A 27529-nucleotide genomic window follows, 5' to 3' on the forward strand; every position below is an offset into this window, starting at 1 on the left:
CTAAGGCTGCACCCCTACATTAAATAGAGACGTCTATTTATGTGTTGAAAATCATTTTATACACATTTCCCTTCATATCAGCAGGAAATATTTAGGGCTCTTTTTTAACGGTGGAAGCTCCCGGCCTGCAGAGCGCGGTGCGGGTCATTCAGGGTGTGTCCGATTAAACTTTCACGAGGCTGGTTGGCGGAGCTGCTCCTGGCTCCTGGCTCTCAAGGCTGAATCCTGGCTGTGTTTTTTGGGCGTAACATGCAGTAAACCAATCAGAGCGCCGTCTCCCGTCCCCTCTAACAGCCAGGTGTGTCTCACCTTGGTGGGCTGCTGTTCTAATGGAGGATTCTCCAGGTGAGAAGGAAGGAGACGGATCTGCTCAGTCACTTTCAGCCTCCAGACAGCAACGCAGCAACAAGGTGGATGCTGGACGGGAAAATGACAACTGCATCGGGTTGGAAACTAGCAGAGACACTTGCATTGCTCTTGCTAAGATTGTGTCTTTGGAAATGTTATAATTTCCCCTAGAATTTAAAATAAAGTTCTGTGGATCTGAAAGGACAGGTCCACCCACGGGACTGAAGGAGCTGAAAAGTTAAATGAGGAAAGGAAGAGCATTTAGGGCCGTGAGGAAGTTTGTGAAGCCCTCTTCTGTTTTCAGCTGGTTCTTTTTTTTTTGTTCCCCGGCAGCGGCGGCCTTTTAGCCGGAGCAGCGTGAGGCCGCCGTCACACGGGCGGAGAGTATTTTAAGCTCAGGGACTCCTGCGAAGCATCGGGACAGCTGTCCGCTCAGCTAATCATCCATTAGCTTCCCAAGTTACTCAGTGGAGTCTTAATATTTCATTATGCAGCAGGGGCAGAGCACACACACACACACACACACACACACACACACACTTTGCACAAAGTCACATCTTGGGAGACGTTCAAGGACCCTGGCATGTGTGTGAGTGTGTGTGTGTGTGTGTGTGTGTGTGTGTGTGTCTGTGGTTTGGATTGATGTTTGGAGCCAATATTGATCTTTTACTAAAAATGGGACCTGATCCAGTCATCCATATTTGATATGACTGATATTATGCAGCTTGAATGATTACATATTTATTGTCTAATAGATCGATACAAAACTGTTTGTACATGGGAGGGTCTTAAGCTGACTTGATTCTAATGCAACACTTTAATCAAATTCCACTAAATTATGCATGAATATGTTTACCACTATTATTAGTATTGATTTCAATGGAGAGTTTCAGAGCTTTGTTTTTGTTCATATTGTGCACCTGCAGTATGGTATGTGGTAGATAGATAGATAGATAATTTTTATTTAAGTGTCCTGTATACAATAATGCCCAGCCCCCATGGGCTTATAAGACACTCCCAACAAAAGTAAGTAAATACATGCATCAATTCATACATGCGGGTATAGCTGTCTCCACCGCAGCTGCCACGCTTTCTCCAAGAATTTACCCAAAGCAAATACGTCTTCTTCAAACAGCCATCTTAGCATATTAAATTCGGACAACCAAAACAAATCAGGATTCCTCGTTTGTACTTTTTCAAATAAAACATTTCTTAGGCTGGCATACAGTGGACAATGAAAAACAAAATGTAACTCGTCCACTACATTTCCTAAGTACACAAACGCTGTTCTTCTGGTATCCCTTGATACCTTCCCACCTCAACTGCCAGAGGCAAGACGCCAGCTCTCAATTGGGCACAGAGTGATCTTTGACCTTTCCTCAAATTAGATGCAACATATGGTTCGGTGCCGTACTCCTCTTTAAACTGAACATAATTTCTTAGCTTGGGTTTTTTCCAAATGTCCACCTCCCATTGCTCCTGACATTTAACTGACAATTTCTGTTTAATAATAGTTATGCTACGCTGTAAATTATTCATAAAATATATACTTAACCCTGTAATAGAAAAAATTAAAGAGATTTCCCTTATCCACGGATGATTGTGCATTCTGCTCCAATTAAAAACCTTTCTAGTGAGCCTCTCCTCTGGCAGTTGTGTTAGGCGGTTCCACAATCTGACCATTTCACATCTCTGCTTTGTTAGGCAGCTGTATCATCCCATATCTCCTTCAATAGCTAACTTGGTAGTATGTGGTAGTGTGGTAATGGTATTCTAGTGTACACAAAGTTTTTTTTTGTGTGTGTGTGTGTGTTTGGTTGCTTGCTGTGAACGTGAGCTTTACCAGGATTTGCGTTTGCATCACCGCCGCAAAGCGTATTCATATTCTGTGCAATATTTATGGCTTTCCATAGCAGTGCATGCCTGAACAGCTCCTTCAATAAAGTTACCGACCTTGTTTCTGTTTGAAATGCTGGCCAAGTTGACTGACGTTAATCCCCTAGGCGCAAAAATTGGTGCTGGATCTCCATGCAGCAGCAGTGGCATGACTGTCATTTAACATAGAGCTGCCAGTTTGCACCAAATTTAAATATTTTCTATACTGGAACAACTGGCAGCTGCAATATGAAAGTATATCATCCCTGAAAAACCTATACTGGCTGAGCCCGAGTGTATATGTGCATTTCCTGGTTCATGTGTGCGTGCTAGACATGATAGTGCAAGCCAGGGGAGATGTTGCATGCGTGTCTGCAAGAGCCCGTGAGAAGCTGCCGTGCTGCACGAGCAACACTTTTGCATCCTTTCCGTTTGCAGTTTCATCCGTTCAGTCAAGCCACTGCAAAAGCTCAGCCTCTGGAAACACACAACTGTTGTTCCCACCGCCAAAACACCAGCAGCCCCAGGGACCGAAATGATTCCAGGCCAGCGGCAGCAGCTTCCCGCGGGACGCAAAACGTTTGAGGAACTGATAAAAGTGCTGAAACTGAAACAGATTCTGATAATGCAGTAGAGCTGTTACAGCTCACATGTAGGGCGGGGAGGACGGTGCAGCACGCCAAATGAATTGAATTACTTCCTGCGGTGTGTCTGAATCTGGAGGGAGCAAACACCTTTGTGCCTCTCCTCTTGATCGATGCACTCGACATTTCGTTGAGTTTGCAGCTGATTCTCGGCGGTTGATTTGTGGCTGTGCTGTTGATGTGTCTTTGAGTTAGGAAGCGATGAATTCAACCTTGAAGGGAATGTTCCTAAGAGTAAAGGCAATGCAGCAGATGTTTAGGAGGCTACAACCTGCGCCCAAGCCTCCTGCACTAAAAGCCAAGGAAGCTGAATTGCTGGATAATAAATATAACGAGAAGAGTGCTCTCAGTGGAGTGGCGTGCTGCCTTGCCTTGGTGTGCAAATCTGGACGGGAACAATTCCAGGACCTAATTCTGAAACCCTTTTTTCCGCCTATCGGAAGAAAGGAAACTGCTGAGTCACGTTCGGCCTGCCTCGCCTTCTCTCGTGCCGGGACTTCAGCAAAAAAACAGCTGAGGAGTCGGCACTTAATTTTGGTATAAAACAGGTTTGTCAGAGGTTTTGAATCACCAAGTCCTTGATCGTACAGTCAAAACTGTGCACATAAAAATATTAGGCTCCGGTAGTATAGGAGATTAGCTGCAGACAGATACACACACACACACACGATACATGACTAAGCCCTTTTTTAATCCACCAGGAGAAGGGAATGTACAGAGGGACTGCCTGCATACCTCTCCTTCTCCAGTGCTTGGACTTGGATGAGGATTTAGCTTTCGATTGCCGTATAAAACAGGTTTCTCAGAGGTTTTGAATCACCTCGACCAGCAGAGGTCCTCGATCACACAGTCAGACATGTCTTTCCTTGTTTGCTGAAATGAAGACTGTTTAAACTCATGTACTCACGCATGTAGACTGCGTCAATGCATTGATTATAAACTGCCGATTCAACTGCGCTAATCCGTGAAAAGAAAATAAGAGAATGAATCTGACTTTGGCCCAAATCGATGCTAAAGAATCAATTCACTCATGTTTCTCTGATAAATTCATTTTTTTTTTTTTTTTCAGAATAAATAATGTGAAAGTTATTCTGTTGTCTGATTAGGGAATTCTCACAATATTGCACGTGTTTATTCATGGAAATAAAATTCTGGGTAAAAGTACAGAATTGAATCACTGAACTGAATGGCAGTTTACAAGCTCAAATCAAATTCAAATGTCACAAAAAAGAAAATAAATAAATAAATAAATCAGATTGCCAAAAAGTGAGATGCAGGTCAAAACCCCTTTCTGCTAGTGTTGGGTATCGATTCACATTTCAAGAATCGATTCGATTCCGATTCACAAGATTCGGAATCGATTATCACGATTCAATCCGATTCGATCTGATTCGATCCGGTATTGATTTGGTTAGTTTTATTAAAAAGCATTTTGAGCTGTTACTGAATTACATGCCTGTCTAGTTATGCAACATATTAATACTTGTATTATATTGTGTCATTTGACAACAAATTAATATAGGTATTGATAATTAAAATGGCTGTAAAAAATGGCTAGGACCACCTTTTGTAGCCCAGAGGAGATATGTTGCTCAAACACTCAGTATGTAGTGTTAGTGTATGTTTATGAGTTGTAGAACATAATAAATTATCTTGGAGTAGATGTTTACCAGTAAGCGTGACTCAAATAATTTAACAATATGTTAAATTATTATTTGTTTTAAAAATGTAAAATTACTTATCAAACAGACCTAACTATTCAACTACCAATGAATGAGCAGTAGTATGCATGTGATAACATAGATAAGTCAAAAAAAATAAGCCAAAGTGATACCTCTCCTCTGAATAGACAAGCTAAGCCAGTGTGCTGCTGTTAGTCAGTGAAAATAGAGCAGAGTGGCACCTCTTCGCTTTGTTACACAATCTATGTCAGTGCGCTGCTGTAGCTGGAAAGTTTCTCTGCCTTTTGAACTCGTACGGTGCCGGTGCAGGTGTTGTAATATTTTTTCTTGGTGGTGCAGGTGCAGGTGAAACGACTGGAGGGGTTGCGCCACCCAGATTTGCTTCCCTCCATGTAATTTTCCCCAGACATACGTTCATATTCCACACAAAAACAGCATTTATTTATATATATATATTAAAAGATCGATCTTTGGGCGTACAGATCAATCCATGGGAATTTAAATGAAGATCGATTCAAAATCGCAGGATCTACTTGCTGCTATTAAATGATAAGTCCAGTCTGACAAACTGGTCCTCAAACAGAAAGCAAACAGGAGCTAAAAATGACCCTCACTGACAGTCGTGAAGTAGATTTGAAGCTGAAGCTGTTTCATGTGAGCTCTCCTGATCCCTGTGATCTGTTGAGGTGATCAGCTGCCTCATATCAAGTCACCGAGTTCCTCTGCGGCACACCCGCTGCCGATTTCGCAGACTTCTTTTTCTCATTTCCACTGGCTGATGCTGAGATGCTCTATCGCTTCCAAATCTTCTCACTGCCTGTTTATTGTCCCCAACGCAGGCGTGTTTTCCTCAGTCAGATCAGTACTGCCAGGCTGATCGTCGCGATGATGATGATGGTGGTGGTGATGATGATGTTTTGGTGATGCTCATTCGCACAGAAGCGGTGGAAATAAAGGAGCCCTGCATCCTTATTAGGAATTTCAAATTACTTTCACAATTTCAGTCAGAACCGTGCAGCAAAAATGAATTCACGGGGAGGCAACGGGGAACGTCAGGCAGTGCAATCGAAAGTCAAGAAAAAAAAGATGTTGATAGCAGAAACAAACTAAAAATAGTGAAAATCATTTATTGGAAAAGCAATGTAAATTGACAGGCATTGAGCTGCACTGAAAATAGGGTGATGTCATGTGTATATGGAAGAAAAGGAAAAAAAATAGCATGGGTAAATTATTCCTATTCCATACCATACAGTCTCAGTGTATTGCCTGAAACAAAAGGGGAAATAAGTTTGGTGTCACTGCAGAATACTTGTTTGCCTCTGAGTCTGTTTCCACGGGCAACATCCATCAAGCATGACTGACTGCCGTGGTGAAACGGCGTAAATATAGTTATAACTTCAGTTTCCTTTGCATGTGTTTTGAACACCCTAACAATGCTGGTTCCCTAGGAAAAAGAAAAAAAAAAAAAAAAGAGAAAGTGGGCCCAGGAAAAGTCATGCAGGGACATCGCTGCACAGTTTGTGAAAGCTGAGACATTTCAGTTCTAAAATTCAGACTGTTAGAGAGCAGTTTCAACTCCAGAATCAAAGAACCAGTGACTCATTTATCTCCGCCGCAGTTAGAGTGCTTAATTTGCACATGAAATGATGTGGCATTTAATGCCTGGGTAAAAACTTTGCATTTTGCACTGATAAGTGACTTTTTATTGCCGTTGCTAACGACTGAGCTGCTGAATCCCTGCCTGGTCTTATCAACAGATAGTACAAGTATTATTGTGTGCCTTAATTATGGTTTTATGCTGTGTTTTTACTGCATTCATTGCGTTTTTATTAGTGTATTTACTGCGTGTTTCAATGGTAAATCCTTAGACGGCAGTGTTTGAATTGATTTGAATGCTTTAGGATAATGCACGGTAGTTTTCTCAGTATTAGCATAACTCCCGACACCACTGTTTTTCAGCTTCAGATCTGAGAGAACTGTTTATCCTTCATATGAGTTTTCCTGTTTGACTTTTATCTATAGCAAACCGTCTCAGGCAAATGACAGCGTCTGCCATTAGATGCACAAACTTCTCAGGCTCTCTCTCTCTGTGTGTGTAAGGTGTTTGTGTGTGTGTTAGTTTATAGGTAATTTCCTGTGTTTTCTGCATGCATAATCTCTCTCAAGTCTACAGGATTTGAATCAATTTCTATATGGATTTAATTTGGTCATATATATGCTGGTTTGTCGGAAACATTAAGGCTGACATCGGGCCAATCGGCTCCAGAAAGCCTCACATCGGGGTTTATTTTCTTTGCAGATTTTATGTATTAATTAATGCTCGTGCTGCGATTCATTAGTGGTTTAACTCGCCCTCCGCTCTCACCCTCATCACCGCCGTTAAGTGTCATCCCATTTATCTGGAAAAATGAGAGTTAACGTCAGATCCATTCCTCCGAGGGCTGAGGGAGCGACTCAGCAGCATTGATCATTTCTAAAACCATAACACATTATCGTTCTCTGTTATTTGTGGAACAGCAGCAGGTGATCTACAAGTGTATGTAAAAGAAACCGATATCCGTGCAAATACTGAGATCCTAAATCTGGTCGGGGACGTTTTGGCCTGTTGGTGGTGCTGTTGGTGTCAAAATCCATCCATTAGGCAAGGCAAGACAAATTTATTTGTGTCGCACAATTCATATCCAAAGTGCCTTACAGAGAACACATGCAAAAACACAGGAAACAAATAAGAACAAAAAAAGCAAGCAAGCAGAAGCACATAGACTAAAGACAGTACATAGAATAACAGCAAACAAGCAGAAAAAACAGTAAATCAGACAAACAGACACGCAGAACACACGAGCAAACGAATATGGCTCAAATGAAAATTGGTTCAAAGCAATGGAAAATAGGTGCGTCTTTAGCTTGGGGTTTGAAAGTAGTCGGCATTACCCACAAGCCTCAGCCTCAACCCTTCTGGCAATTTGTTCCACATTTGAGCTGCACAGAAGCGAAAGGCAGCCTCGCCGTGTTTGGTTTTGACTCTGGGAGCGGCCGCTAATCCAGAGCCAGCCGACCTGACACGTCTGCAGGGTTCACACGGGGTCAGGAGGGCTGCTAAGTTTCTCAGGCCGAAGTGATTTACCCCCAAGTTTCATTCCAAACAGAACAGCAGGGCCTCAACACTCTCATGTGACTTAGTCCGTTTCCTGATCTTCAGTGTGGGGGGTTCAAGCAAAGATCAGAAAAACAGAAATTTCATTAGCAAAAACGGATGCAGGGCCAATTACTAAATGTCAACATAATCACAATCATCCAAAAAAAAACCCAAAAAAAAAAAAAACATCAAAAGCAAACACCATCGGCTTATTGTAGTGAGTCAGCAGGAACCTCTGATTACCTGTAAAAAAAAAAAAACAAAAAGCAGGCTGGCAGGGCACAAGGGCAAGTGCATTGCATTTGAAAGCCCTGCCTCACCTCTGCATGACGCTTAGTGTTATGCATTGCTTGCTTGATTGATTGATTAATTGATTGACTGAGCATTTTTATTTCAATTATGAAATACCAGAACAGCAAAGAGTTTAAGATAAACATTAAAAAGTGCATATTCGCAAAGGAGTGAGAAGAAGTATAACTCATGTACTCCCACCCCTTTTCACAATTATTCAGTTAATGCACACCCACAATATATACATAATCCATATCTGTGTACATACACATAGCATATATACACTTTTATTTATTTATTTATTTATTTATTTTTGGGGTATGCATGATGGGAAATAAATGGAGGCAGCTCACGAAACGCGGTACAGTGGTCCCTTGTTAATCGCGGGAGTTACGTTCTAAAAATAACCCGCAATAGGCGAAATCCGCGAAGTAGTCAGCTTTATTTTTTACAATTATTCTAGATGTTTTAAGGCTGTAAAACCCCTCACTACACACTTTACACACTTTTTCCAGACAGGCATTAACATTTTCTCACTTTTCTCTCTTGTTTAAACTCTCAAAGTTCAAACCTTCGTAGAAAAATAAATCCATTAAAAAAAAAAAAAAAAAAAAAAAAAAAGCATGTAAAATTGCACAAAAAAAAATCCGCAAAACTGTGAGGCCGCGAAAGGTGAACCGCGTTATAGCGAGGGACAACTGTATTGTACTTTTTAGTCATGGAAATGATGACGTTTCAATGCCACAAGACATAGTAGGCCTGATAAAAAAAAAAAAAAAAACATCTTTTGAATTCAAGTCAAAGTCCAAACAAATCCACACATGCATGGATTTCATTTGAACTGTCTCATGCAGGAGCGTGCAGAACGTCGGCGAGCGCACCGAACAACCTCAACGACTAAAGCACATCACTGCAAAAAGTCAAAATCTTATTATTTGTCTTATTTCAAGTAAAAATGTCTTACTTCTAGTCAAAATATCTCATTACACTTAAAATAAGACATGATCACCTCAGAAGTAACTTGTTTTTAGACAATTTTCACTTGTTTCAAGTGAAAATCTACTTGAAACAAGTGAAAATTTGCTAGAAACAAGAAACAAATTTTGCCAATGGAACAAGCAGATTTTTACTTGTGACACAAGTGAACAAGTAAAAATTAGCTTGTTCCATTGACAAAATTTGTTTCTTGTTTCAAGTAAATTTTCACTTGAAACAAGTGAAAATAGTCTAAAAACAAGTTATTTCTGAGGTGATCATGTCTTATTTTAAGTGTAATGAGATATTTTTACTAGAAATAAGACATTTTTACTTGAAATAAGACAAATAATCTTGGTAAGATTTTGACTTTTTGCAGTGTACTTGCGTTGTTGCCTTGTCACGCAGCGATCCAAGACGGGAAGTCTAAAACCAGGCCAGGATTTTGGCGTCTCTGCAGCTCGACGGTGAGGCCTGCAGAAGCCCGACTCGCCGCGCGGCAGATGTGACACGAGGGACACGAGCGTGGAAAAAAAGCGAGGATGAAAAAAAATAAGCAAGTGACTCGATATGTGCCTGCGGACGCTTTTCAAGAGGATCAGCTCGGCGAGACCTCTGTGCCTGGAATACGCGCGCGGTGGCACGCCGAGGCACAGCAAAGCGCCGCTCGCTGTAATGTCATTGTCTCGGCGTTGTATATTTACACACCCCTCTGTGTCGGCGCTGTGTCGCTTCCTCTGTTTACCTACTCAAGCGTCTCTGCTCCCGCTGCTCTCGTGTCACAGCAGTGAAATCAGCCCCCGTTTCCTCCTCGCCGGCGCAAATTACAAGTCCATTAATTCGGCGTCTCTCCGCGGTTTGAAGTCTCCACTGACTCGGCACTCGGCGACCCTGATTGGCAATTAATTTTTAACGGGTGGAAATGGCTTACGGTGTTTCCCCCTGAACCGAGGCACCGTGTCGGCCCCGCTGCTCGCCTCGTGAAGGAATTCGAATACGAGAAATTCTCTGCTCCCCTCCCTCCTTCTCCTTCTCTCTTTCCCTCCTTCTGTTTTTTTTAATCTTTTTCTCTCTTTGTCTATTCTACAGTACCCGTGTTTTCTCCCGTTCCTTTACTGATGGGGGTTTAATCCCAAAGTGCTCTCTTTCACATCCAATCTGATGTGGCTCCCGCTGCACACACACACACACACTGCTCGCATGTTAAGCTCCTTTTTCATCCCCTCTCCAATAGGATTTCCAGTTTAGTTATGTATTGGAAATTTGGGGCAGAGGCATCCATTTATCTGTCCTCCTTTTGTTCTCATGGCATGTTTAAGAGGATTTTATACACAGATTCTGCCGGAGTACCTCAGCACTTTTGGCAGGGGACGGCTGTGACTTCCCCCAGAGTTTTGTGCTCCGGCTGTTTTTAGCCGGCGTTTGCTTGGACAGCAGGTGGGACGGCGGCCCACTGCCGGCCCGCCTGACTGACAGCTATTGCCATCATGACGGGAGGGTGGAAGGAAAAATGGCCATTGCTTTCAGGGAGATTGAACATCTTTGGGAAATAGAGGCTCATTTAAAGGCAGGGACTGTCAGCATCATTAAATAGTTTGGATGGAGGCCGGTAACGATCCAAAAACTCCAAAAACTCACCAAAAGTGACTCATGGAAGTCCTGTTGTGTGACAGAAATCACCTGCAACAGAGGTGCACGGCACAAAAACTGAAAAAAAAAAAAAGTTAATGAATTCATTTAGTCTCATATTCAATGTTAAAATCTGACTGTAGGTTGAGATAATCCCACTTTTTTTTTCCCAATGCAGTGGCACTCGTTTCGTGATTTTTTTCCAAGTATAAATGTGTTGAAACAAGGCAGGATGAGGCAAATCAGCCCACTGGCATGAAGACAGTGACATTTGATTCAAGAAAATTCTGGAAACAAGTGGACTGGCATCGGAGACACGTGGGATTAACTCATCCCGATGGCAGATTTTTTTTTAACTTGTTTGAAAAAAAAAAAAAAAAACAGATTTGAGCTCTTTGTTTTTGTTTTGTTGAACATGAAACCAGACAGATGCGTTGATACGATGGATCAGTTTTGCAGTGTAACTCTCTTTTTTTTTCTTTTTTTACCACCAGTGTATTCAATATGTACAATGAATGGCATGAGGAGCAGTTTGAGGGCCTCATTTATAAAAACATGTACTTGATTATAGTCTTTAACTTGATGCCAAGATCTTTTTCAGTGTTGTTGTCACACCTTTTTTTTTTTTTTTTTTTGTAAAAATATTTAAGCTGTGAAAATGGAAAGTAACAGTGGAAAAAATCAGTTGGGTTTCTCAGCTGAGTCAATAATATTTTTAGTTTCAAATCAGCCTGTCCAGTTTAAAGTGTACTATTATTATTATTATTATCATTATTATTATTATTATTATTATTGCACAGTCCAAAATTATTGTGGCCAAAGTTTTCGGGGCAGGATTTGAAATGAGAGTTGATGCATGTTGCTGGAAGTTTGTTTTCAGAAGATAAATGGTGCTTCATCCTGTTTGGTTTGTCCAGAGAGTTCAGATCCTAAAAGCAGGGCTCCTCATCGTCTTCTCCTTCTCCTTCAAAAGCAAGCGGGGCAGTCACCTCCTCTCTGCGGCGCCCGTGACCTTCTGCTCCGTGCTTTCGGCGACACTTGGAGCCGAGCAGGAAAAAAATAAAATAAATAATTAAAAAAACAAGCCCGTGGTGATGAATTTGTCCGAGTCGCTGATCTTCTGAGGCGTGTTGCTTTGAATCAGTGGATCAGTCTGTCTCATTAGGCCCTAATTTTCCACGTCTATCCTTGAGCACAAATTAACATCCCTTCCGAAGTCGCCACTACTTCAAGGGCGGCGGCGGTGATGGCAGGAACGGACAGCCGTCGTCGATGTAAATGTCATTGTCAGTGCAAACAGCTTTAATTCTCTTGTTTCAAGTGCCCTTTTAGGGGATCTGGATTGCTCTCGCTAAAAATGTAATTTAAAAAGTTAATCAGAGTTTCTTGCTCGGAGCCTCTTTCATCATCTCATTTATAACTTATTTCCCCGCGTCCCCCACGGACCTCGGCGCCGCGGTGTGTGTTTCATTTTCGCTGGTGATTTTTAGTTCAGAGCGCGCAGACACACACTCACACACACACATTCACACACACAAACTGCATACTAGTCAGTGCTTCATTCTACAATATCAACATTTGGACTTTGGCGACACAGAGTTGTAATGTTGATTTTATTGTGTATGCCTGCCAACGCGGAGGCAGGTGTAATTATGGGTGTTCAATGCAATTTGGTCTGTCAGTGTCCACTATCGACAGAGTGAACGGGGCAGGCACAATGCAAATGGGATCGATAGCGCAAACCCAGCGGCTGGGAAGCAGCGGCACCTGGATCGGCTCCAGAAAAACCTCGTCACTTTAGCTCGGAGTGAAGTAAGGAGTGTTGTGTTGATGGTGTGTATTGATCCGAGTTCTTTGTCCCGGCCTTCCTCTTCCTCCTCCTCCTCCTCCTCCTCCTCCTCCTCCTCCTGCAGAAAAAGAGACGTTCCTCGAGCCGTTTGTGCTGAAGGACCTGCTGCCGTCCTCGCTGGGGAGCTACTACAGGTACACGGGCTCTCTGACCACGCCGCCCTGCAGCAAGGTGGTGGAGTGGATCATCTTCAGCAGACCCATCTACGTGTCCTACAAACAGGTGGGCCACACGTCACACTCTGAAACACACACACTGAAACACACACTGAAACACACTGAAACACACAGGAACATGTGTTCGGATCCGACTCCAGTGTCATCTCAAAAGCCTGCCGTGTGCACGCCGAAAAATAAAGGTGCTAACGGGAACCAAAAATGGTTCTTGGGAGTGGTGCCATAGAAGAACCATTTTTGGTTCCACAAAGAACCTTTTAGAGGTTCAGAGATTCTTTAAAGAGCCATTTCTGGAGACGGTTATTAAAAAAAAAACAAAAAAAAACAAAAAAAACAAAACAAAGGAGCCTCAGAGAACCATCAAAAAATGGCTCCTTTAGATAGATAGATAGATAGATACTTTATTCATCCCGCAGGAAATTCGCAGTTTTTCAGCAGTATCCACACTTTAGGAACTACAAATGGTTCTTTGAAGACCTTTACTGAACTGAAGATCTTTTTTTTAAGAAAGTTCAGTAAAGAACCTTATTTAAAATGGTTCTTTAGTAATTTTTCAGAATAAAAGTCTCTCTGAGTGTTTTAAATCAGATGATTGTGTAGAGGTTGAAAACCAACATGAACATGTTGTTGGCCGGTTCTCCACGTTCCTTGTTCCTTCACTGGGTTCCAGACGAGCTGTTAAAAATGTTTTCTGATGGTTTATAGAGCGAGACATTAATCCATTCACTGAGGAAATAATCTGCACATTAATCCACAAGGAAAAGAATTGTTAGCTGCTGCCGCCACCAAATAACTCCAATAAACATGAAGAACCTTTAGCACTTTAAAGAACCACATACAGTGTGTGGAGAACCAGCCCCTAAATAAAGAGGTTCTTCAACTGCTGATGGTTCTCTGTAGAACCACAGAGCATTTTGAAGAACCACTGAAGAGCCAGTGTTTTCCTGAGAGCAGGATGAGCTTTGTTCAAACCCACAGATCCTCCTGAAGGTTTGCTGCTGGACTCCAGGATAACGTGTCTAAAATGACGCTCCCGACATGTTGATATTGTCTGCAGCTTCTGGATGTTTCACTCCGTAAACGGGTTCTCACTTCAGCTCGCTCAGAGGAAATGTTCAGAGGATTAAACTAAACATCAGCTCACTGGGAATCAAACGTGAATGATGTGGTCAAAGATCTGCTTTGGTCATGCGCTTCCTTAGTTCAATTAAACATATGTTCTATTAGGCGCTTTATATAATGAATTTAGGTGAAAATACAGTGGTGGAAAAATGTTTCCGGACACCCCACGCATTTGTGAAATATTGCATTAACAAATCACTCTTAGGTCTTCAAGTGCAATTTCTTTTAGTACAGTCACAGCCAAAATACTAAACAAATCCTAAAAAAGCCATTAAAAACTTCAAATTGATTGGTTCCATAAAAATACATAAGAAATTTTGAGTATTGGCTCATTTTGGTACCAGTGATGAAGGTTGTTCTTTTTATTAAAAGACACAATTTTTGTTGCCAAGCTTGGTGTCTATATAAAGCAGCACATCTGAAAGTTCTTCAGACACAAAAATGGCTAAAACAAGGAACCTAACGCAGGAAACACGCCTGAAGAGAAAGATTACACTGTCAACTATTTAGTTTCGTTAGTTTTTCTTGTAAACAATAAACAAAAAAATATAATTTGTATTTGTTTGTATCTGTCTAATGCAGCCACACCTTTTGAAACAAAAAAGATTTTTCCACAAATATTTCATGATAATATTTGAGATTGTGTAAAATTTTAAGGGTGTCTGAAAACTTTTTTTTTTCCACCACTGTATGTATTTGCTGTGAAACTGGTAACGGAGCAGATTCAAATGAAGCCGCTCAGCTGCTGAGACGTGCTGCCGACTCTTTTACATGTTTGCATGCACACTCATGTTCCACTGTTATTCCTAATGTAAACAGAATATTCCAGATGTGCTGATGTTCGTCAAGTTTTAGGAGCATTCTTTGCATTTTGCACCTGAACTGGAGTTTTTACTGCAGATTGCGACGCACGGCCTCTCGCCTGTTTACCGTCAGCTGTGTGTTGTAAATAAACCAACCAGCCACCAGTTTGAAAATAAAAGCCACACATTTCTGTTGGGAGGGAGAAACACACCCCCTTTGAATCATTATGAAAGACTTGGATATCAGCTGTTTTTTAGATAATCACAAATATCACAAAATATCTTCAATAAGGAGGATGAAGGAATGAGAGAGGGTGAAACGGGAATATTAGTGGAATATTCATCTTCATCAGCCATGTAAACGGCTTAGTCGGAACACTGTCTTTTCAGAATAAGGGGTAAAAACCGGCAGACTTTGTGCATGTAAACGTCTCCTATAGCGTTCCTATAATATTTCTATTTCTAGTAATTGAGTAGCGTCGCTGCTGCTGAAAATATGCATCACAGACCATCTGCTGCTTTGCTTTATAAGCTGGGGGAAACCCTGCATGTGCTTTCTCTCTCTCTCTCATCACGGCAGTGGCTGTTTGACGGCGTCTCCCAGGCAACCGTTTACATTTTGAAACCGATTCCCAAATGAATATGCATACGCTGTTATTTTCAGCGCCGAAAAGAATTTCTGTGCAATTACAGGAGAAACGCCGTGTTTGTTTACACCCTGGCAGGTCGGTCACGCCCCCCTCTGACGGTTTCCCTCCGTTTTCCCCCCGTCTGACGCAGGCTGTCTGAGGCGGGGATGTCAGAAATGCGAGTTGTTTGTGGGAGGTGCATCCCCGCTGTGAGAAAATCACCGAAAATCAGGAGAGAAAAGGTGCCGTCACATCCAGATGCACATGCTGTGGGATGACAGGCTCAGGAATTATGAGCAAATGCCCAGTGGATGATAGTAAAAACCGATAATGCGTTCATTTTTCATGCATGTGATGTTGTTGCTGTGAGTGTTTTGTGTCGCTGGGAATCTACACTGACGTCACGGGCGGCGCCGTTTGCTTTCTGCGATGACAGCCGGCGTCAGACTGGCAGGATGGCGGCGCCGCGAACGTGTCAGCTGCTGAGCTCCGTCGTCTTCTGTTTAGTTTGAGTCCCTGATGACAAACCCGTCCATCACGGCAGCGATTTAACGGCGTGTTAAACACTGGCTTGGAAGCGCCCATAAACTTTTGTGGGCAGTCATTTTTTTGTGTGTGTTCAGAGTGAGTCATCACAGCTGGTCTGTCAAGCAGGACGGCAGGCAGGTTTCCCCACAACTTTGTCTTGCAGGTAAAATTCAGCATGCTCTGATAGATAGATAGATAGATAGATAGATAGATAGATAGATAGGTATACTTTATTGATCTCAAACTGGGAAATTCACACGTTACATCATCAATAAAAACATAAAAAAATAAGTAAAAATAAAAATTAAAAAAAATAAATAAAAAATAAAAAATAAATAAAAATTTTAAAAAAAAATTTAAAAAAAAAATTTTAAAAAATAAAAAAAAATTGATTAAAAAAATCAATAGATAAAAAAAAAAATAGATCAATAATTTGCAAGGTTTCTGCTGGTGACACAAGCCACACGTGAAATGCAGGTCAGTCGGTGTTCATTTACCTCACTTTCTTCTTCAGTGTCCGTTTGATGCAGAGGAGCACAGATATGGAGGAAGTGTAGCGTCAAGTGGAAAACATCATGAAGCGACGGCTGCAGGATTCGTCGTGGCGCAAAAATATCAGCCAGTTAGAGTAAGGACACCCGACCCGGGGCCGCTGGGACCCGTCAGGACTGGTATTTAGAGATGATGTTTGAGTTTGGGTCACGTTCGGTCACGTCGGCGTTGTTTTAGTGAAAAACGATGGAGCTACTGTCTGTCCCTGGCAGTTTCCTTTACAGTGCTGGAGTTTACGTGACGACACTGAAGGCAACACGCAGGCTATTTCAGGCAGTAAATGAACAAAATCTCAGGCTCGGGTCGGGTTTGGACAAAAATATGCAGCCCGATCTGCACTCCAACGCCGATAGAAAGGTGATCAAGGCACTATTTCCATGCGTGGCGTGGCGTGGCGTGGCGTGGCGTGGCGTGGCGTGGCGTGGCGTGGCGTGGCAGAGAGCACGGGGACAGAAGGCACAGTGATCCAGCAGGGTTTGGTGGCTGCTGTAGAGTTATTTAGAGAGGGAGGTGATGAGTCACACACACACACACACACACACACACGGTTAGAGACTTGGAAACACTGGGGAGGGAATCACAGGGAAAACACCCAGGAAACACAAAGGCCTTTTCAGGCTCACAGCTCAAAGGCATTTTTTTTTTTTTTTTTTTTGGCTGATCCAGATTGAATCTAGTCGGGATAGCATTTTGTTTTTTTGTTGTTGTTGTTGTTTTTTTGCAATTATATATATATACACACAGGGTCTTCTCCCCTCTTCTCTTCTCTTCATGATCAGTCCGTGCTGATTAGACCTTTAAAAAACCCAAACATGAATATAAACTGCATAAATATGTCACCGGTTATGTCCCTTTTATAAGTTTGTTTTCTGTGTGTAACGTAAGAATCGTTTGCATTATAACAGCGCGGTTACAGCAACATCTGTGCAATGATAAAGATCAATGCCCTCACTTTGCCTGCTGTCTGTCTAACCCTAACCCCACAAAAACAGCCACAACGCTGTTTGACCACACCGTGTTTGCACATGCAATATTAACAATAATAATAAGACTTAATATCTCCTGCGCAGTAGACATTAAGTCTCATTCCACACCTTTCCATTCAGGGTTTCCGTAGTTTATTATGCACGACTGAGTTAATTTATTGTGAACTTTTTATCCTCTGTTGTGGTCCAGACTTTCAGGATTTATAAGCAGGGGCGCCATATAGGGGGGAAAAGTTAGGACAATTCCGAGGGCCCTTGCCTGACAGGGGCCCCCAAAAATAGGTAAAAATTAATATAAAATTATTAAACCATCATCGAGTAAATATAGATAAATGTTTTTTTCATGGGGCCCAAAATCCCTGGCAGCGCCCCTGTTTATAAGCTCCGAATAGTTTCTTGGCTCTCCTGTGCAATTTTTTTTTTTTTTTTTTTTTTTCATTTTGTGTACTCAGATTTATTTAATTTATTTAAAAACAGAGTCTAAATCTCAATCGTGGAAAAAAAAAAAGCAGCGTCCTCGATCTCCAGGAAAATCTCTGTGCAGGATGCATGTTTCATAACGGTGCATCATAAAAAAAAAAAAAAAAATCCCCTGGCCTCCCCTTCAGAGCTGGATCCCGATCCTGGTGTCACTCCTGACCGTCTTATTCTCAAACCCATCTGAGCTCTACTTTATTTTTTTTTTTTTACATCTGACCTGCTCAGATGCGTCCTAGCTGACCTGAGCAACAACAACAACAACAACAACACCGCTCCCCTCAGTGACGTGCAGGCGGTTCGAAGCGGCGCTGCTGGATCTCCGAGATGCAGTCCTTTTCCCTGTGAACGTGTAAAATCCTGGGTCTGCTCGCCGGAGAAACGGCGGCTTAAGATTCCATAAAATGCCGGGAATAAAAAGCATAATGGAGCGGGAGAGGGCCAGTAGGACCATAAAGCACAGAGAGAGCTGATAATCATAATCCTATAAAGATATGATCATAAAAAAAGACGCAAATTATATTGCAGTGCAGAAATATTCATTATGTTTTATTCTGAGCTTGTCATGTTTTATTCCAGGACAAAATTTTAATTCCTATCAGCACATTTTTACTTCTTTTTTTTTTTTTTTTTAGTATCTATGGATTGCATAGATTTCAGCACATAGACTTTTTTTTATTTCCTCTAATTATTATAATGCAGGATTTTCTCCAGCCTCTCTCTCTCTCTCTCTCTCTCTCTCACACACACACACACACACACTGCCTCACCACACACACAAATACACCAGGCTGCAGTTTACTCTTAAAAACTTCAGTGCAGAATTTAATTACAGCTACAAGTAATAATATAAGCCTTATTTATGTAACACTTATCCAAAAGAAGTCTAATTAAAAAACGGCTCCACAGGAAGGGCCGACAGGAAGCAGAGTTAAAGTCAAACAGGGGACGTCTGAAAGAAAACAAGGTGGGAAATACACAAATGAACACATAAAAGAAAACAGATTAAAAAAAAAAAAAAGAAACAATGCAAGATCAAACCATATTAAAGCCCATTGCAGGGTTTTTCAGAAATGCAGCCTCAGTATTAATATTAATATTGTAAAAACCAATCATCTCCACTCTCATTTGTTTTGCATTTGCATTAATTAAACCAAGGCATGCAATTAATTGGACAGTGATGTACCGATTTTCTAAAATGACCTCTATCACCATGCACAGATTTGTTTCAGCCGATACCCGATAATGACCTGCTTCTCATGTCGATACCGATGAGACAATAATTTCACATTTTTGTGTTTTAAAAAGAAGCTCATAACCTGTCGCTTATGCAAACCTGAGAGTAAAAAAATACTAAGATCTAGTGAGGGAGGATGGATGATTTCATATTCCAAATCTCCAAGACCAAAATAAAATCAAACCAACATCAGGATTGTTCACGCGACGAACTCAAAGAGCAGCTGTGGCTCTTCAAAAGTTCCTTTAATTTTTTTTTTTTTTTTTTTTTCACGATGAAGCTCGGCGCTCTCGTCGTTACCGAGTGCTCACAGTCGGTGGCGTGGCAGAGCAGGCCGGGAAAAACGCCGCTCGTCGAGAGCCATAACCCCCATGAGTTTGTCCTGACTTGCTTCCTTGCTCCTCTGGCCTGTCCTCACTAAACCCTTCAGTACATCTCCATCGCCATGACGACCCTCCAGGTGACTCATAAGATTTGTTTTCTCTCCTCGTGGAAAAATCATGAATGCAGCAACACCTTGCAGCTCTAATTTCTTCATTAGATTAATAGATTATAACATAAACTTAACATTATTTGCCGATATATATTGTGCATCCCTGACTACCATCCACCTTTATGAATGCACCAGTATCACTTTTTCAATGTCGGTTACCAGACTTTGATTATTGACCGACGCCCAGAACTCGTGACAGTGAAAGCTCGGACAAAATGATTGATTTTTACACAAAAGTGAAGGGATACAGGCCTCTGTGTGCAAAAAAAAAAAAGCAGAAAATTAAACAGTTTGCAGTCATTTCTGGCACGTTCATGTGTTCATCTCGGGTAAAACACTCCATCTCAGAGCTGTATCAGCGTCACCCGAATCACCTTTTACAATAACCAGCTGACCTGCCATGGTGTCAACAATTCACAATAAACACCTGCAAAGGAATGTGAGCAGTAGCTTGTGCCTCCAAAACGAGCCGGCTCACATGATGACATTTAAAATGATTAGTTAAAGCTCCGCATCATTAAACATGTTTTATTACAAAAGTTTGCTCCAACAAAAAGTGACAGACCCCTGAATCAACACGCCGATGCGGAGCCACATGTGTGTGCGTTTGAATGACGGACGGCGACTGGTGACCGAAAACGAGGATGAATGAACGAAGGCAGGAAGTAGTATTTAAAAAAAAAAAAAAAAAAAAAAAGCGAGCGAGCGAGCGAGCGGCGTTCCTGGAGACTGTCCTCATCTCTCCCCGTCCCTCCCCGGCCCACAGAACACTTGGCAGACTTGTTCCCTAATGAGACAAAATGAGTTTGCTTAAGAGCACCACTGGGGGAAGCCAAATGTGGATGAAGTATTGGCTTCTCCGGCTCGGAGTTAGAAAGGAGGATCAATGTGAGGCAGGCAGACGGCGGAGAGACTGATGAGCTGGAGAGAGAACGATCAAGACGATGGCGGCAGCCGCTCGCCAAAGGGAAGCAGAGAGCCGGAGAGGGAGAGGATTTGACTTCTGATGTTTTTTTTTTAACAAAACCTCTCACAACAAAACAGAGAAAAAAGTAAGTGGAAACACAGCAAAAAAAACTCACCAACTCCCACGCCGACTCGCACACACACACACACACACACTCGCACAAACAAGCACCAGCAATAATAATAAGAGAACTGAATGTACCAGATCCCACAGTACAGACAGCCCACTCAAGAACAATTTAAAATTAAAATACAAAAAGTAAAACTCGCTTCTTGCACTTTATATATTGCTGCTTTCTTCCCACCCTTTAAAAAAAAAAAAAAAAAAAAAGTCTCTTTCAGCATTTCTGCCGGGTGTGCATATTAATAGGGACCAAACAGAAAAATCAAAAATTCAAAAAATGCACCGTCACTTTGTACAAGTTCAAGTTCATTTAAAAAGGCCAGGATCACCGTTTCCAGTCTCAGAGGGCTTCACCTGCCCACGGGTTCACAGCCAGCGGGACGCAAAACTCCCAGAAACCCCAGCAGCTGCAGGGAAATAACAAATACATTACATTAAGTTATGTAACGAATACATTTCTCCGAGAGTAAGCCGAGCCAGCGCTGTTAAATAAAACATTGAACAGGTTCAAAATGCATATGGCTTGACTTCTTGACCCTGGAAAGCACACAGGTCACGGTTTTCTGCAGATCCTCACGATTTCTAAATGTATTTTTTGACAGTGTGTGGCAGCCGTTTTCAAGACGGGGAGGAAACGCTCAGTCCAGAGTGATGTCCTTTACACTTACACATTGAAAGTGTGTGTATCTTTTAAACATAAATACATCATACCTGCGTCCATATTAGGCATTCCTAATCATTTCCGCGAGCGATGACGTCGGAAAATCTGCCTGGTTGAGCAGGAAGGGGGCGCTGTTCTGCCTGAAACGGAGGGTTCAAATCGCCTCGTTGGTTAAGCGATCGCCGTCAAAGGTGGAGTCGGAGATTCTGGAGAAAGATTGTCGATATTATAAATCAACAGTCAGATTTATCGTCCATCTCAGGAAATGTGACAACAAGGAAGGAAATATTAGAAAGCCTTAATTGTGGTGGCTAAATCATTAAAAAAAAAAAAAAAAAAAAAAAAGCATATTTTGGCCTCTGAGGGTCTTTTTCTTAAGAAAATTAAGAAGATTCTTGATTTTTTCTGTTTGTCAGCAGTGAGCTTTAATGCTCTGAATGCATTGCTGTTCTTATGGCATTGCTGACAAACTGCATTGCAATTATGATGCAGTGTCCATTTGGGCTGCACCCGAATCCGAATCCATATTCTAGAAATCACAAATAATGGCTTTCTGATTAATAAATTACCCTTCCAAAACATTTTTTCTTTAAGTTCGGCTTTAAATAAAAAGCAGTTTCTTCACAATCTGACTTTACTTCAGAGGGATAAGCTGCTTCCGCTGTCTTTGACATCCAGACCTTTAATTTGAAGGAGCGTTAACCTGCAGACTGTATCACATCTCATAGACAAGACTCAGAATAGACAATAAGTGTCACAGTGCACAAAAAAATCTGAATAATATTATATTTCTTTTGATTTGGTGAATACATAGTGGTTAGAGTGGGTTTCCTTAACCTATATAGCTTTAATAAGCAGGGATTTGAGTCATTTTATATTTATTTGTGGTTAAAATCCAACGATTACAAGCAAAAAAAATAAACCATGCCCACTTTTTACCCAAATCTGAATCCAAATGATTTTGCTCCAAAACAAACACAACACAAACACAGATCGTGGTGGCCCTGCACTGATAACACTTCAACCGCTGCTCTTCTGCCCTTGTTTTTTTTGTTTTTTAGCCTAGAATATCTCTTCATAAAACACGTTTTGTCTGTGAATTAGAGTTGCAGCAGAACTTCCTGTTGCACAACAAGGAGCCACGTCTGATCTGTGTGATCTCGATCCGTGTGAGCCTCAGGATCCGAGGGGAGGGGGACCGAGGGCAGCCCGGTTTGCTTGTAGATTCTTGAAGACGTTCTTCATGGTGTTTGCAGGAGCACAGATGCATCCTGGCTGCAGGAGTGATCCAGGGCGAGTGCTGCACACCTGCAGCAGGTTGAGGCCGGGTGAGCCGCTGCAGCCGCCGACTCTCTCATTCATATCACTTTTTATTTCGCAGTGATTCGCGGTAACAGGTGGACGGAGTCTGTCCAGATTAGTTTTTCCGTCCGGGATGAGAAATCAAAGTGACAACTGGACCGTCCGTGCGGCTCATCCAGTTTGACGAGAGCAAAAAAAAAAAAAAAAACTACAGCAACAGAACGAGCAGGGAGATGAAATATGCGATCAGGAGGAGGGTTTTCAGTTCGTCCTTCTTAAAGCAGCGGCTCTGAAGCCACCATGTGTCATGTGGCTGTGGAGTACACCTCTTTGTAAGGTTTGGAAGGATTATTTTTTCACTTCGACTGAGCCAGGCTAACGGATCCCATAGACTTCAAGTCTTTATGCTAAGCTAACAGGAAACGCTACCCGTAGGAACTGAACCGCCGGACGTCCAGAGGTGGAAACGGTGTCCAACATCTGGTCTCAGTCTGAGTGAAAAGAACAAAAATTACTTCTGCGGCACGTGAGAAGGGCTTTCAGCAGCATTCAGTACAACAACAGAGGGTTTGTTTCACACCTTAACTGTGAATTTTTATGCAATTCCTACCATCCAGCAGCATAACTGTGTGCTCGTTGTCGTGAGCGCGCCATGGGACGGTGCAGAATCGGCGCTTGTTTTCCCAGCCAGCCTACTTTCACTCGGCATGAATGGATTCTTCAAAGACGGCAAAGGATTACATCAAGTGCTGCACATATCTGTCAAAGGCGGCTGAGACAGTTTGTGCTTGTTTTTTTTTGTTTTTTTGTTTTTTTTTCCTTCCAGGGCTAAACAACCACGGCTGAATAGAACATCACATCCGTTGGGTCAGATTGGATTTCAAACACCGCCAGGCCACATTTTCTTGGCTGGCGTTGGCGATGAAGTGTCAGCTGTGTTTTGCTGAAGGCTCCCGGTGAGCCCCGCAGGTGTAATAGAGGGGGATTTCTGGGGTTGGCCCACGCTGAATTACAACGAGACACAGCAGAAGACAAAAAAAAGGACAAGAAGAAGAAGAGAAAGAGAGGGGAAGATGAAACACGGCGTGCCACGACTCCCTCCAGCCCCCCCCCTTTCTGATGATTCAGTTTCACCCTTCAGATTGCAGCCACGATGAATAATTCCATGTGATACTGAGGATTACTGCCTGATAGCATGGCATGGCGAGATCTTTTTTTTTTTTGTTGAGACAACATTTGTGATGTCACTCCACGTCGTCTCAGTGTATTTCACCAAAACTCGACGCGGGAAATGATGCAAAAACCGGAGGAATGTGGAGATGGAGTCAATAAAGAGCCAACAAGGAAACCAACAGCGGAGGCGTCGTCATGCGAGCTTCCTGTCCCGCGGCTGTTGGTTCCTGACCGCTCGCCCGTCTTTCTCAACGTGTTTAATAAAAAAAAAAAAAAAAAAAAAAAAAAAAAGGCCCTTTTGAAGTCCTTTTGTTTCCCCCATTTTTTCCTGCGCCGCTCTCCAGAGGAAACATTATGGAGAGATAAAAGGAGCAGGGTGGAGAGAGAATTAACACCGATGGTGACTGTAGTTATTGTCTCACTTCCTCAGCTCCCCCCCCTTCACACACACACACACACACACACACACACAGACACACACACACACACACACTCTCTCTCCCAGTCTTCTCTCTTGGATGATAGTTGAAGTAGGTCAGCGGAAGTGACAGCCGTTGCTCTGGGCCTGCTTTTAGAGTGGATCGATGCTCAGGCTCTTACACAACAAGTCACCTAAAATGCCTCCCTTTCAAACAGCCATGTGTGTATCGGTGCATCTGTGTGTGTGTGTGTGTGTGTGTGTGTGAGTGTGCGTGTGTGTCTGCACTTGCACGAGGCAAACTGTGTTCTTGAGATTTTCGCCAATCCGGGGACGGTTTACGCCAGATTCCACGTCGTATCAGATTTACGGAGGATCGGAGCTGCAGGGCCGGGAGACGCCGCTCACATCGGCCTCACATGACAAGCAGGAGGCGGAGGAGGAGACGCACACACCTCCCACCTGATGTCACAGGAGCTGAAGAACCAATTGTAAAATAACAAGGAGCGTCACAACAGTCAACGTAGAAACCTGCCACCGATGTAATAAACCATTAATGTGCTGCATAACATAATAATCCAGTTAGTATAATAAAGGAGAGCATGGTAGCTTTGCCCCAGCCTTCACCACCTCGTTCACTAGCTAGCTGAGAGAATGAATGAATGAATGAATGAATGAATTTGTTTATTTCGGTACATTTCAAAAGACTGATTTCTCAGTTAGACTATGTAACCGAAAGGGTGCAGGTAGAAGCAAAGCTTATATAAACCGCTTTTACCTTACAAAGTTACACTCGTCACAACAAATACATAAAGAGCAAAGCACAAGAATTTGAAATGAATCGTATCAGTAAACTTAAATTTCCCATCATAGCAAAATAAAGAATAGCGCACAACCCGAAAATAACAGCACAGAATTAACAAACTTAATTTTCCATACTATAACGAGAATTGATTTTGTTCTTATAAAGTCTTTTGAGGCTGACTAATGTGCAACATAATTTTATATTTTCGGGACAGTTATTCCACATCTTCACCCCTTTGACAGATACACAGTGTTTTTTTTTTTTTTGCATTGGTTCGAGTCTTTGGTTTTTCAAATAATAAAGTTCCTCACCAGTTGTATCTGGTGTCCCTCATTTTAAACAGATTCTGGACATGTGGAGGTGGAAGTTTGTTTTTAGCGTTGTTCATGGTTTGTATTGTGATGTAATCAACCAGGTCCTTGAATTTCACGGAAAGGTTTTTTTTACTGATGATTCTTATGGCTTTCTTTTGTAATAAAAAATATTGAATTAGTATATGTTTTATATGTGTTTCCCCAAACCTCAATACAATATGTCATATATGGAACGATCAATGAGAAATACAAAGTGATTAATGCATTTTGAGAGAGGAAATCTTTAGCTTTGTACAAAACTGCAATGGATTAGCAACAGGTCTCCTCTCTGGGAGCGACCGAAAGGCACTCTGGGAAATGTAGGAAAGCACCACCTGTATTGACACCGGAGCAGGTTGTGCTGGATGTGGCTCTCTCTCTCTCTCTCTCTCTCTCTCTCTCTCTCTTTACTCGCGCGACAGCAGACAGTGGTTTTTTTGCACTTCTTTTCTTTTCTTGTTATTTTTCAAATGCAACCAACCTTTGTGCTGCAAATTTGTGAGTGTTTATCTGACAGTATCATGGAATAATAGCTCCAGAGTTTGACAAATTAATGCCCCTAGAAATCAGTTCAAGGTGCAAAAAAAAAAGACTCTGAAAGGAAGCCCTCCTCCCCGGTGTCCTCTGGGAGGTGTGTGTGTGTGTGTGTGTGTGGGAACAGGGGGATCGCTCCCATTGGGCCGTTCCCCCCTGTTACAAAAAACACAACAAATCCCGTCCTGCACACGGATGACATGTGGAAGTGGATAACATCTATCTTTGGGTTTAATCAGGCAGCGTTACCTCTCCTCCTCGGCTCTGCCTTCCTCCGCCCCGCGGCCTGCAGAGCTTCACCGCCGCTCGGTAAACACTGTAATCAGACTTGGGCTTGCTTTTTTTTTTTTTTTTTTTTTTTTTTTGGTCTGGTAATCCTTTGCTTTGATGCACAGATTTGATTTTCATCATCTTAAAAAAAGTCATCCTTTAAGCCGGTCACCGCTTTATTATTATTGTTCCCAGCCTGGGACATTGTTGTTTTATTGGTGTTGTTGTTGACTTGTTTTGCAGCTCGGGGGGAGCCGGGCGGGAGGTGCTGCTGCTGCTGTTGGGGTTTTTTTGGTTTTTTTTTTTTGGTTTGGGGGTTTTGCTGCAATCACATTTCTCCCCGGACGAGCTCTGTCTGACTTCCCCATCTGCTCCTGCTTTTTTTTTTTTTTTTTACCTCTGATCTTTTTTTTTTTTTTTTTTTTGGGTTGTTGTTGTTGTTCATTCTCCAGTTTGTTCTGTGGTTGCCTTTCTCCTGGGAGGCTGTAGGGTGAACTAGTGGAGCACCATCTTCCACATCAATGGGTCGGCAGCGAGGACACAGAGGCACTCCCTCAGTCCACACTGCAGCATCAAAACAAGAACATCCACTTCCACATTCGCAGGGCTCCAGAAGGACGCCTTATTTTGTTTGGTTTCTTTTTTTTTTTCTCTTTTTTTTTTTGTTCTGTATTTTGGAGCACTCAATTTGCCATATGGCACGCGGGGAGTCGCAGAAAGAATTTGCTGTCTTCAGAAATTCCCCCAAGACATTTACCTTCATGCAGCACGCCGTCTCCGAGGCGGGCCACCCCCTCCGCAAGCTGTTTGTCCTTGTGCGCCGCTACCAAACGCTACTGTCTGGTATCCATCTGCCTGCACAGACAGAAAGACGGCGCTCCAATCCCGTATAGTGCAAATCCATCTCTTCTGGCACGTCCAGCCACCCAGCGCGCATTTGATGGATACCGACTCGCAGGAGGCAGCAGCCAACTTCAACATTAAGCCAAATGAGCACAAAAATATCCACAACATGATATTACGGCATGGGGGGAAAAATAAAATATATATTATATATAGAGAGAGAGATAGAGAGAGAGAGAGAAACCCTTATGGAAAGAAAATATATTTACCAATATATTACATGAAATATACAACAATATATTGCAATATATTACATTTAATATATGGAATTACAAAACAATTGTATGTTATGTATTTGAAAATTTCTTAGCATGGAATAATATATTGGTGAAACATATATAATGCAATATATTTATATATATTGCATCAATATATTTTAATACATGGAATAATACATAAGTAATTGCGCATTTCAGATATTGCAATATATTGGAAAATATAAATAAATATTAAATATTTTCCAATATATTGCAATATATTTTTGTAAGAGAAGAGAGGGAGAGAGAGAGAGAAAGAGAGCTATATATATATATATATATATATATGTGTGTGTGTGTGTGTGTGTGTGTTAAAAACAGCTTTAAAACT

The 27529-nt window shown here is 42.1% G+C and overlaps 1 protein-coding gene across 2 annotated transcripts in view; it reads left to right on the plus strand.

Annotated features, from left to right (window-relative positions):
• The window catches only part of LOC115358974 (receptor-type tyrosine-protein phosphatase gamma-like), a 528184-nt gene that overhangs the window by 411886 nt on the left and 88769 nt on the right, over window positions 1-27529 (plus strand). For both annotated transcript variants that reach the window (XM_030051157.1, XM_030051156.1), the window contains exon 7: window positions 12494-12651. In XM_030051157.1, the coding sequence (XP_029907017.1) occupies window positions 12494-12651 (158 nt within the window). The remainder of the gene's footprint in view (window positions 1-12493; window positions 12652-27529) is intronic.

The sequence above is a fragment of the Myripristis murdjan genome, chromosome 5 (genome assembly GCF_902150065.1).
Source record: "Myripristis murdjan chromosome 5, fMyrMur1.1, whole genome shotgun sequence".
Lineage (NCBI taxonomy): Eukaryota > Metazoa > Chordata > Actinopteri > Holocentriformes > Holocentridae > Myripristis > Myripristis murdjan.